Here is a 12,415-nt window from a genome sequence, read left to right as displayed (position 1 = left end):
TCTTAATGGTGTCTTTTGAACAAGAGAGACTCTTAATTTTAATATAGTCCAATTTATCATTGTTCCCTTTATGTTTAGTTCTTTTATGTCCTGTTTAAGAATTTTTGCAGCTGGCGTGGTGGCTCATGCCTGTAATTCCAGCACTTTGGGAGACTGAGGCGGGCAGATCACGAGGTCAAGAGATCAAGATCATCCTGGTGGCTGACTCATGCCTGTAGTCTCAGCTACTTGGGAGGCTGAGGCAGGAGAATAGCTTGAACCTGGGAGGCAGAGGTTGCAGTGAGCTGAGATCACGCCACTGCACTCCAGCCTGGTGACAGAGCAAGACTCACAACTCAAAAAAAAAAAAAGAAAAAAAGAAATTTTGCAAGGTCATGCAGATGTCCCCCTGAATTTTTTCTAAAAATCACTTAATATTAGATCAATGAATTGAGTAATTGACTCCATTTTTCAGTCATTCAATAAACATTTCCCTGAGGTTTTGATAACCTGAACTGTGTTTGGTGCTGGAGAGGAAGCAAACTATTGAAGATATACAAAGATGGCAAAGATGAGGGCCTGGAGCTTGCCATGCGGATGGGGGGATGGCTGCCTGAATGGTTGGGCAGGTAGTTGTTGATATCTGCACTCACTACTTGAGCAGCAGGGTGGCAACTCTTTCTATCTTTTTAATTTATTTTTCTAGTCTCAGGGTAGTTCTTTTCAATTCTCTCCACTCCCCCATGATCTCATGAAGTAGGAATTGCCATTATTTCCCCCACTTTATAAGGAACAATCAGTAAAGACAGGTAAGATAACCAAATGACATACAAGAGGGGTCCACCCCACGAGGCTGCAGGCTTGGGGCTTTGCTTTGTCTTAAAAATGAGAAGATGAGCTGCCCACCTGTTGAGACAAGAAATAGGAAAGGCTTAAAAAACTGGCTTGTTGTGTACAACTATCCGTGGGGCTGCAGTGAAGGCAGTTCCCAGGTGCAGGCTGAACCCTGGCACAATCACATTTAGCATCCAAGGGCCCCCGTAATAATCTTTGAATTGAACCCCTGGGGTTGCCTTGAAGGGGAGAGGTCCTGGAAGTATGTTCAAGGGGTAAGGATGGGCAGGGAGATGGGTCTGAAAGCCAAGCTCTACCCCACCCACCTTGCCCCAAGAGAAATAGAACCTTCATCTTTAATTGCCTGATGAGAAAACTGGGGGCTGGCCAGACGTGGTGGCTCATGCCTGTAATCCCAGCACTTTGGGAGGCTGAGGTGGGCAGATCACTTGAGGTCAGGAGTTCGAGACCAGCCTGGTCAACATGGTGAAATCCCATCTCTATTAATAATACAAAAATTAGCCAGGTATGGTGGCATGTGCCTATAGTCCCAGCTACTTGAGGCACAAGAATCGCTTGAACCTGAGGGGCAGAGGTTGCAGTGAGCCGAGATCGTGCCACTGCACTCCAGTCTGGACGACAGAGTGAGATTCCGTTTCACAAAACAACAACAACAACCAAAAAAAAAAAAAAAAAAAAAGAGAGAGAGAGAAAACTGGAGGCTCTGAGAAGTTAAGGGACTTGCCCAGGGTCTTGCACTTAGTCAGTGACAGAGCTGGCACTTGAGCTTGGGTTTTCTGACTCCTGGTCTGGTTCATTATCCACAAGGTGCTGAGAACTAAAATAAGCCACAGACGATCTTGGAATCTCCTTCCCCTCTCTCCCTCCCACAGGTCTGCATGGCTTTTGGGGAAAATGACAGGGGAATGTACCAGCTAGGAAGAGGACCCTTGTTTTCCTCATGGCCCTTCCTGGCAATGGCACTACTGACACCAACAGTCCTTTTTGTCCCTGATGACCTCTGCTGCCTGATGCCCAAGTGACCACCTCTGCTTTGTCATTTCTAGGATCGGCTTCCAGGTCCTTCTCAGCACTGGGACACTCAGCTTGGCCATGGCGATGAGTATCACATCTGGTCTCCTGACAGGTCAGTGTGAGGCCACCTTTCTTCCACCATTGCCCAGGACATAGCACCTACATCCAGAGCACACCCTGCCATGTGGCTGGATGTATTTGTGGCCCATCTCCTTCCCTGAGGATCACATAATTTCATAATTGGAAAGGTCCTTAGAGGTCACCTGCTGCTGATGTGGACTGTGAGGCCAGGGAAGGGAAGGGACATCCCTGAGGTTATAAGTAGGGTGAGTGGCAACATTGCAGACTTTTGAACCCAGGGCTGATGATCACACTCAGTTTTGCACAGAAGCCTGAGAAAATCCTTACACACAAAAGCCTACCTTTTATTTCTGAGGACACCCATAATACTATTTTATTCAACAGATATTTATTCAATATCCACTATGAGCCAGGCACTGGGGACACAGCTGTGAGCAAAACAAATTCTCTGACTTCATAGAACTGACCTTCTAGTGGGGGAAAGTATTAACAATAAATAGACAAATAAGTGTCTACTATGTCAGATGGTAATAAGTGGCTGTGAAGACAGAGCAAACTAGAGAGACATAGAGTCAGTGTGGGATGGGGTGTTCTTTTAGAGGGGTGGTCAGGGAGGGCTTATCTGAGTAGTTGGCTTTTAAGCAGAGGCCCCAGTGAAGAGGAGGGAGATATGCCATGCATTTAGTTAGGGGAAGAACCTTCCATGAAAATAGGATGGCAAGTGCAAAGGCCCTGAGGCAGGAGCATGCTTTGTGTGTTGAGGGAACAGTAAGGAGACCAGTGTGGTTGGTGTGAATGGAGTGAGAAGGAGTGGCAGGGGTTGAGGGCAGAATGGTAGCGAGGAGCAGGCCCTTATAAAAGATGGGAAGCCACTGGAGATCTTTCAACAAAGGAGTAAAGTATGTTTCTGCTCTTGCAATACAATAGAACAGCAAAAAATCTTGGGGAGTTGCTAATTAGTCAGTTTTACTTATAGGCCAGGTGAAAATATGTGGCTATGTGGCTATTTGCAGTGGCTCACACCTGTAATCCCAGCACTTTGGGAGACCGAACTGGGAAGATCACCTGAGGTCAGGAGTTCGAGACCAGCATGGCCAACATGGTGAAACCCCGTCTCTACTAAAAATACAAAAATTAGCCAGACGTGGTGGCGGGTGCCTATAATCCCAGCTGCTTGGGAGGCTGAGGCAGGAGAATTGCTTGAACCCGGGAGGCAGAGATTGCAGTGAGCCGAGACTCTGTCTGGAAAAAAAAAAAAAAAAGGAAAAAAGAAAAAAAGAAAAAACACATTCAGGCCGGGAGCAGTGGCTCACGCCTGTAATCCCAGCACTTTGGGAGGCTGAGGCGGGCAGATCACCTGAGGTCAGGAGTTTGAGACCAGCCTGACCAACATGGCAAAACCCTGTCTCTACCAGAAATACAAAAATTAGCCAGGCGTGGTGGCATGTGCCTGTAGTCCCAGCTACTTGGGAGGCTGAAGTAGGGGAATGGCTTGACCCCAAGAGGTGGAGGTTACAATGAGCTGAGGTTGCACCACTGCCATCCAGCCTAGGCGAGAGTGAGACTGTCTCAAAAAAAGAAAAAAAGAAAGAAAATATACATTCCATCCAGAACTGTTCACCTTTATTCTATAAGCAAACATCTTTTATTGGTTAGACACCCATATATGTGTCCCTAAGCAGGAGGTGGATGCCAAATAAGAGACAAATGACATAAGACACTATGAGTTGTGTGACGTCGGGCATGTCACTTCACTCCTTCTGAGCCTTGGTTAGCTTCTCTGTAAAATGAAAGGATTATAATAACTAAGCTGGCTTCCTTCCAGCTTTAACAAACTATATGGAGGTACTTTTTGGAGTTACCTGGGTAATTTTTGAGCATGAGATTGGCTAGAATTCCTTTAATATACCAATGTTGGGCCTTAGCAGAGTCTGTGTGAAGAAGCAGAGGCGGAGTAGAGTTAATTCCGTAAGTTAACGTTCAGTTCGTGGCAGCTGGCAATCCAACCCTGGGAAAGGCTGCCGGATTTAGCAAAACTGCAAGGTGTCTGTTTTTAAATTCGAAATGAATTGGGTATCCTGCATTTTATTTGGCAACTCTATCCCGGGAATCACACTGTTCACTGTTATCACTGGTATGTTCAAAGTGGTGCTGACTTGTACTCTGTCTTATGGAATTCTGGTCTTTGAGGCTGAGTCTTTTTTGAGCCCAGTCTCGGCTCTGTGCCGGGCTGGAGTGCAGTGGCCTTGATCTCAGCTCACTGCAAGCTCTGCAGGTTCATGCCATTCTCCTGCCTCAGCCTCCCGGTAGCTGGGACTACAGGCGCCAGCCATGCCCGGCTAATTTTTTTGTATTTTTAGTAGAGGCGAGGACACCACGTGTTATGGGATGGTCTCGATCTTCTGACCTCGTGATCCGCCTGCCTCAGCCTCCTAAAGTGCTGGGATTACAGGCATGAGCCACCGCGCCTGGCCCTAGGGGTCTTATGCTTCACTGGAGTCAAAAAAGATGAACAGAGGAAAAGACAATCATATTGTTCCTTTAAGAGTTAAGACCAACAGGCTTTCCTCTTTATATGTTGTTTTTGACATTAGCGAACCGGTGATTAAAAACAACTTGGGTGGCTCATACTTGTAATCCCAGCACTTTGGGAAGCTGAAGCAGGAGAATAGCTTGAGGCCAGGAGTTCAAGACCAGCCAGGGCAACATAGTGAGACCCCATCTCTACAAAAGATACAAAAAATTAGCCAGATGTGGTGGTACACCTGTAGTCCCAGCTACTCCGGAGGCTGAGATGGGAGGATCAGTTGAGCCTGGAGGCAGAAGTTGCAGTGAGCTGAGATCGTGCCATTGCATACCAGCCTAGACAACAGAGTGAGACCCTATCTCAGAAAAGGAAACAAAACAACTTGGACAATGGAAGGGGGAAAAATTCCCTCAAGCAGCCAAAATTGCACCAAATGGATTCCCAGAAGCCAAGCATTTAACTTGTTAATTGACCTCTCTATTTGGAGCCTGTCTGTACTTATTTAAGAAACAATCCTATCAAGCATAGTTATTGGATTTCTCAGCTCAGGTAGATTAGAAATAGCAGATTAGAGGTGGGCTAGGTTTCTAGAGGTAAAGTACACCAGCAGAAGTTAGAAGTGAAAGCAAAGAGCCTAACAGAAGAAGATAAATTCTTTTTTTTTTTTTTTGAGACAGAATTTTGCTTTTGTTGCACAGGCTGGAGTGCCGTGGCACTATCTCGGCTTACCGTGTAACCTCCGCCTCCTGGGTTCAAGTGATTCTCCTGCCTCAGTCTCCTGAGTAGCTGGGATTACAGGCATGCACCACTACGCCCGGCTAATTTTGTATTTTTAGTAGAGACAGGGTTTCTCCATGTTGGTCACACTGGTCTTGAACTCCCGACCTGAGGTGATCTGCCCGCCTTGGTCTCCCAAAGTGCTAGGATTACAGGCGTGAGCCACTGCGCCCGGCCGAGAAATTCTTAAAACTGGACACACGAACACAAAACGCTTGGGCTGCTGAGAGATTAGACCAACAACCCTCCATGGCTACACACCTTTTCCACATTATATGGCACGTTATGAGTGGGTATTCCTAGTGATAGTTCTGATTTTTTTTTTTTTAGAAAAAGTCTAAATATGTTTAGTGTTGTCTCAGAAGACAAAATATATTTTAGACAGATATTCCTCAGTGATGAGTAAGCCTCAGCTATCTGCAAAATTCATGCAGGTGCCAGAGATCATTACTGAGTAATTCAAGCTAACTGCGTCATATGCTGGTGGTACCCTGCATGCCAATATCACCTAAGGGAAGCACCGCGAAAGGGAAATTTGAATCTCACTAAGCACTCGCCCATTCACGTTAACCACGCTGGAACTGATCATCCTTAATAATACACAGATAAATCTATCAGGAGCATTTCCTTGCTTCCTGTGAAAGGAAGCACTCATTCCATGTGTCCCGTGAAATTCAGCCAACTTCCAGAAGCTGGAGGAATACATATGGCCAAGCTATCTGGGCAGAGAGTAGACGGAAAATGGAGGCTGGGCACAGTGGCTCACACCTGTAATCGCACCCTTTGGAAGGCAAAGGCGGGCAGATCACTTGAGCTCAGGTGTTCAAGACCGGCCTGGGCAACACAGCGAAACCCCGTCTCCGCAAAAAATACAAAAAAAAAAAAATGAGCTGGTTATGGTAGCACACACTTGTGGTCCCAGCCACTTGGGAGGCTGAGGTGGGAGGATTGCTTGAGCCCGGGAGTTTGAGGCTGCAATGAGCTGTGATTGTGCCAGTGCACTCCAGCCTGGATAACAGAATGAGACCCTGTCCTAAAAACAAAAAATAAAAGATACTTAAAGAGATGGGGAAAAGGAAGGGCAGGCACCAAAGCATATTATAAGCTACTTTCCTAACTACACAAGTGGAATCTTAAACTGAGGTTCTCGGGAGTTGACTGGAGCCAGAGAAGACAGACCTATAGGAGCACCCAATTGGAGTCACCCTCTGTAGTAGCCTGTATGTCTTACACGGATCAGCTTTCAGGGGGCCCTTCTACTCCATCTGGGGAAGGACATCAGATGTGTGGTTCTCATGTACTGCTCAGTGCACTGCCATTCCCAGTTCTTTAAAAAAAAAAAAATGTCTACAGAATTGGCCAGATGCTATGCCTTATGCCTATAATACTAGCACTTTGGGAGGCCAAGGTGGGTGGATCACCTGAGGTCAGGAGTTCCAGACTAGCCTGGCCAACATGGTGAAACCCTGTCTCTACTGAAAAAAAAAAAAGTTAGCTGGATGTGGTGGCAGGCGCCTATAATCCCAGCTACTTGGGAGGCTGAGGCAGGAGAGTCGCTTGAAACTGGGAGGCAGAGGTTGCAGTGAGCCGAGATCATGCCATTGTACTCCAGCCTGGGCGATAGAACGAGACTCTGTCTCAAAATAAAATATAAAATAAAAATAAAATAAAATAAAATAAAATGTCTACAGAATTAAGCTGGTCCAGGAATGACGGGGCTTCCTTTTATTTGTCTTTCAATTGTGGGAGAAAAAGGATTTCTATGGAGATACTGTCATTTTGACACACAATATTTCGATTAATCTTGAGATTAAAAATCCTGTGCTCCAAAAGTTTTAACATTTCATTATGCATTTAAACAGGTTTGCTTCTAAATCTCAAAATATGGAAAGGACCTCATGTAGCTAAATATTTTGATGACCAAGCCTTCTGGGAGGTAAGATTTGTCACCTGTTAATGTGATAGATTTTGAGTGCGTGAACTTAAAAACATACCTGGGTATATATGTTGACTTGCTGTTTTTGAGTAAAATGGAAAAAAAATGAAGTAAGGAACAGCAGGAGGAACTGGAGGAGGAACAAATCCATGATATGCGTGTGTGGGGGAGGATGGCGGGGAGGTGGCAAAAGTCACCATTTCCCTGATGCCTCAAATTCATTCACAGTCAGGGACGAGACAGCTGCCACTGGCTGCACTTCCCCTTCCCATCTGCAGTCCTCAACACAGCCAAATAGTTTGACATTCAGGTGGCAGAACCCCGCAAGGCAAGAGCAGGAAGAAACCTCAAGCCTTGGAGTCCAACCCCTTTTCTGACAGATGCTAAGAGTGGAGATATGACTTACCAAGATCTTACAGCTGGCTGGGCGCGGTGGCTCACGCCTGTAATCCCAGCACTTTGGGAGGCCGAGGTGGTGCGATCACCTGAGGCCAGGAGTTTGAGACCAGCCTGGCCAACATGTTGAAACCCCATCTCTACTAAAAATACAAAAGTTAGCTGGGTGTGGTGCCACATGCCTGTAATCCCAGTTACTCGGAAGGCTGAGGCAGGAGAATCGCTTGAAATCAGGAGGCGGAGGCCGCAGTGAACCAAGATCGCGCCACTGCACTCCAGCCTGGGCGACAAGAGCTGACGCTGTGTCTCAAAAAAAAAAAAAAAAAACAAAAAAAAAAAACTTACAGTGTGTGAGTATCCAGGCTGAGTCCTGAACACAGCTCTTGATAAATGATAACAGGCAGGCACAAAAAAATGTGTTGTACAGGAGTCTGAGATCACTTAGCAAAGGGACGTAGAGCTCAAACAACTCAGCAGCTGCTGAGGGTCCCGTGTTACATTGTAGTGTTTGTTGTTGAGACTGTGCTAGAAAGAAGGTAAAGAAGGTTGGGGCTCACTCCCTGCCCCCTTCCCACTCTTCTCCCTTTGACCTACTCATAGTTCACGCAGCACTCTGATGTGTCCCCTTAGGCCATCCTCTAGTCAATGCTGTGGGTAGGCTGGACCAGCAGGGACCTGTATTGTCACAGTAAGTCCAGGCCAACAGAGGTCAGACTGCCGCCCGGTGTTGTACCTTTGTGAGTGGCAGAGCCAAGCCAGAACCCAGGCCTTCTGAATCCCAGGCCAATGTTTGCCCCACCCAGCATCCAAGATGTCGCTCACTAAAGGGACAGAGAAGCAGCCTTATTATGGGCCTGGACACCTGTGCCTGAGGGATCAAGCAGAGAGAACCTGAGGAGAGACCCTGCCCCTTCTTTTCCTTCTCCTTCCTCTCCTTTCTCCTTCCTCTTCTTCCTCTTCAAATAGCTTTTTGAGGTATAACTGGCAATCAATTGTACATATTTAGGCCGGGTGTGGTGGCTTATGCCTGTAATCCCAGCACTTTGGGAGGCCAAGGCGGGTGGATCACTTGCGATCAGGAGTTTGAGACCAGCCTGGGCAACATGGTGAGACTCCATCTCCACTAAAAATATAAAAATCAGCCAGATGTGATGGCAGGCGTCTGTAATCCCGGCTACTCGGGAGGCTGAGGCAGGAGAATCACTTGAACCTGGGAAGCAAAGTTTGCAGTGAGCCCAAATCATGCCACTGCACTCCTGCCTGGGTGACAGAGCAAGACTTTGTCTCAAAAACAAAACAATTGCACATATTTAAAGTATATAATTTGATACATTTTAACGTATTTGTACACCCAAGAGACCAACACCACCATCAAAACAAGGAGCACACTCATCACTTCCACACACTTCCTCCTGCTCCTTTGAAATTCCTCCCTCCTTATCCACCTGGTTCCACCCACAGGCAACCACTGAACTACTTTCTGTCACTACAGATGGTTTGCATTTTCTGTAATTTTTTGGTTTGAGACAGAGTCTCACTCTGTCACCCAGACTGTAGTGCAGTGACGCCATCATGGCTCACTGTAGCCTCAACCTCCCCAGGTTTAGGTGATCCGCCCCCCTTACCTCCTGAGTAGCTAGGACCACAGGTGCATGCCACCATGCCAGGCTAATTTTTGTATTTTTTTTTTGTAGAGATGGGGTTTCACCGTATTACCTAGGCTGGTCTCGAACTCCTGGGTTCAAGCAATCCTCCTGCCTTGGCCTCTCAAAGTGCTGGGATTATAGGTGTGAGCCACTGTGCCCAGCCCTCTGTAATGTTATACAAAGGGAATCATGCAGCACGTACTCCCCTTTGTCTGGCTTCTTTTGCTCAGCGTGATTACTCTAAGAATCATCCGTGTTGTTGCATGTAACTGACTTTATCAGCTTCTCTCTGCAGCTGTCAGCTCCTGGCTTCTCCTAACAGCCAATCTCTCTTTGTCCCCTGCAAGGGTTCTTGCCTATTTAGCAGAATCAGGGTACTCTATTGAAAGGACTCAGAAAATTGGTTTAATCTATTCATTCATTCCTCAAGTATTTATTGAATAACTATTCTATACCAAGTACTACGCTAATCAACCAAGGATACCACAAACAGGACAGGTCTCCAGCTCAGTCACTTGAGTTGCAATAAATATTTGCTGGATAGGTCAGGTGCAGTGGCCCACACGTGTAATCCCAGCACTCTGGGGATTACTGAGACAGGAGGATCTCTTGAGCCCAGGAGGCCAAGGCTGCAGAGAACCATGATCCTGCCACTGCACTCCAGCCTGGGTGACACAGTAAGACCCCGTCTCTGAAAAAAATTTGCTAGATAAATTAAGGAAATCCGAGGAACCCTATCTAACACTAGCCACTGCAGCAACAGGTAAACCAGAAAGAGTGTGCATTTGGAATGAGGAAACCCGATGTTAGCATCATTCTGTAATGTCATATATTATGTAATGTAGTGTATAATGTATTGTATTATATTATGTAATGTATGTATTATGTAGGCAAGTTCCTCGACCTCTTTCACTGGTAAAATAAGAGTAGTAATCTTTGCTCTATCTAAGAAAGTGGGTTATTTTAAAGATCAAGTGAGGTAATAATGTCTGTAACAACATTCTGTAAAATACAAACCACCACATCAATGTGAAAGTTTATTACTAGGGATTTAGCCAATCACGAAGGAATGTGTGAGCATAAGAGCTATCATATTGCAAGCCTACAGTTTCTGATTTTGTGCTAGGTGCTTTTCCACATTACCTGATTTTATCCTCACAACAACCCTGCATAAAAGTAAGTATCTCGCCCAGGTGAGGTGACTCATGCCTATAATCCCAGCACTTTGGGAGCCTGAAGTGGGCAAATCACTTGAGGTCAGGAGTTTGAAACTAGCCTGGCCAATGTGGTGAAACCCTGTCTCTACTAAAAATACAAAAAAAAAAAAGCCAGGCATGGTGGTGGATGCTTGTAATCCCAGCTACTTGGGAAGCTGAGGCAGGAGAATTGCTTGAGCCTGGGAGGTGGATATTGCAGTGAGCCGAGATTGCGCCACTGCACTCCAGCCTGGGTGACAGAGCAAGGCTCCATCTCAAGAAAAAAAAAAAAAAAAAAAAAAGTTAAGTATCTCAGTCTTGAAGATGATGAAACGGAGGCCTAGAGAGATTAAGTAACTTGCCCAAAATGACAGAACTAATGCATAGAAGAAATTTGATGTCTTTTGGCTCCAAAGACACCCCACATATGTGTTGAGTACAGTTACTAGAGAAAAGTTATTCCACCCCCACCCCACCCCCAGAAATCTTCTGACTTGTTTTCTCGTGGTTGAGTAGGACCATTTATTCGGCAGTGTACCATTCTCAGCTTGCAGTTGAAAGCCAAATACCCATTAAACAGGCAAGGATGCAAACTTGCAAAGCTGATAAATCCAGAGGTGATTTTTAAAAAAATTTTTATTTCTTTGCAAACCATCCAACAAGACATTTTAAATACTCTTACTGAATTTCATGGAACTGACTGCCAGGGTTGGAAGGACATTAAAGCCAGCTCAGCCACTGCTTCACTGGTTGGCCAGACCACGCCTGGCACTTCTGGGAGGCAGCACTCACCACTCCCCAAGGGCACCCATCTCATCCTCCGATGGTTTATTAAAATGCACTCATTCATTTGCTAATTCATTCCACTACATGTATTACCCAATTTGTGACACGGTATGAAGTACCAGAGAGATAATTCTAATATAGTTATGGGTCTCCAGGAGCCAGATATGCTAATCTCCTATCCTCCTTACCGTGGTCCTCACCAGATACTTATTTACAAAAATTCAGTTTGTTTATTATTTTATTACCTTTTTCTTTTGAGACAAGAGTCTTGCTTTGTAGCTCAGGCTAGAATGTAATGGTGTGATCTCGGCTCACTGCAACCTCCGCCTCCCAGGTTCAAGCGATTCTCCTGCTTCAGCCTCCTGAGTAGCTGGGACTACAGGTGCCTGCTACCACAGCTAATTTTTGGAGTTTTAGTAGAGATGGGGTTTCACCACGTTGGCCAGGCTGAAGTCATCCGCCGGCCTCAGCCTCCCAAAGTGCTGGAATTACAGGCGACCGGCCAGAATTAGTTTTAAGAAATGCATGTCAGTGAGCCCTTGTGCTTTGCTAAGCATGAAATAAAATCCATGGTTTATTAAACTGAAATAAAAAAGGGAAAGGTTTATTCTTTTAATGAAAGCAGAAGACACATGAAAGATTGTGTTATTAACTGAAGTTCTAGCCGGGCATGGTGGCTCACGCCTATAATCCCAGCATTTTGGGAGGCTGAGGTGGGCAGATCACCTGAGGTAAGGAGTTTGAGACCAGCCTGGCCAATATGGTGAAACCACGTCTCTACCAAAAATATAAAAAATTAGCCAGGTGTGGTGGTTCGCGACTATAACCCCAGCTACTCAGGAGGCTGAGGCAAAAAAATCACTTGAACCCGGGAGGCAGAGGTTGCAGTGAGCTGAGATCGTGCCACTGCACTCCAGCCTGGGCGACAGAGCGAGACTGTGTTTCAAAAAAAATAAATAAATACAAATAATGTAAAACGAAACAAGCAATCCTGGCAGTAGCTGCTGGAGTGAGAGGAGGGAGAGGTCTTAGGGCGGTCAGGGAGAATGGAGCATGGAGTTGTGTTGGATTTGGCTAAGCAGCAGGAAGTGCAAGGCATTCCAAGCAAGGGGCAGGGAACAGAACCAGCATGAGCAACCTGGCTCGGCAGTGTGTGAAAAGGCTGAAAGGTGGCTAGAGCCACTTCAATTTCATCCTTGAGGCAAATGGGAAACTCCCAAAG

At 46.0% G+C, this 12,415-nt stretch overlaps 1 protein-coding gene across 7 annotated transcripts in view; it reads left to right on the top strand.

The window, feature by feature from the left end:
• Positions 1–12,415, top strand: part of LOC101000761 (RH-like protein) — a 66,949-nt gene that overhangs the window by 50,537 nt on the left and 3,997 nt on the right. For 2 of the 7 annotated variants that reach the window (XM_009201986.4, XM_003891347.5), the window contains exons 8-9: positions 1,881–1,960; positions 7,096–7,169. The exons of 2 other annotated variants lie outside the window; for them this stretch is intronic. In XM_009201986.4, the coding sequence (XP_009200250.2) occupies positions 1,881–1,960; positions 7,096–7,169 (154 nt within the window). Of the gene's footprint in view, positions 1–1,880; positions 1,963–7,095; positions 7,170–12,415 lie in introns of those variants that run through there. 3 more of the 7 variants (XM_009202012.4, XM_009201994.4, XR_001902211.2) reach the window with 2 other exon arrangements.

Source organism: Papio anubis, chromosome 1 (assembly GCF_008728515.1).
Source record: "Papio anubis isolate 15944 chromosome 1, Panubis1.0, whole genome shotgun sequence".
In the NCBI taxonomy this organism is placed as follows: domain Eukaryota; kingdom Metazoa; phylum Chordata; class Mammalia; order Primates; family Cercopithecidae; genus Papio; species Papio anubis.
Note: the sequence above shows the minus strand (reverse complement) of the source record. Positions and strands in the feature narration are given on the sequence as shown.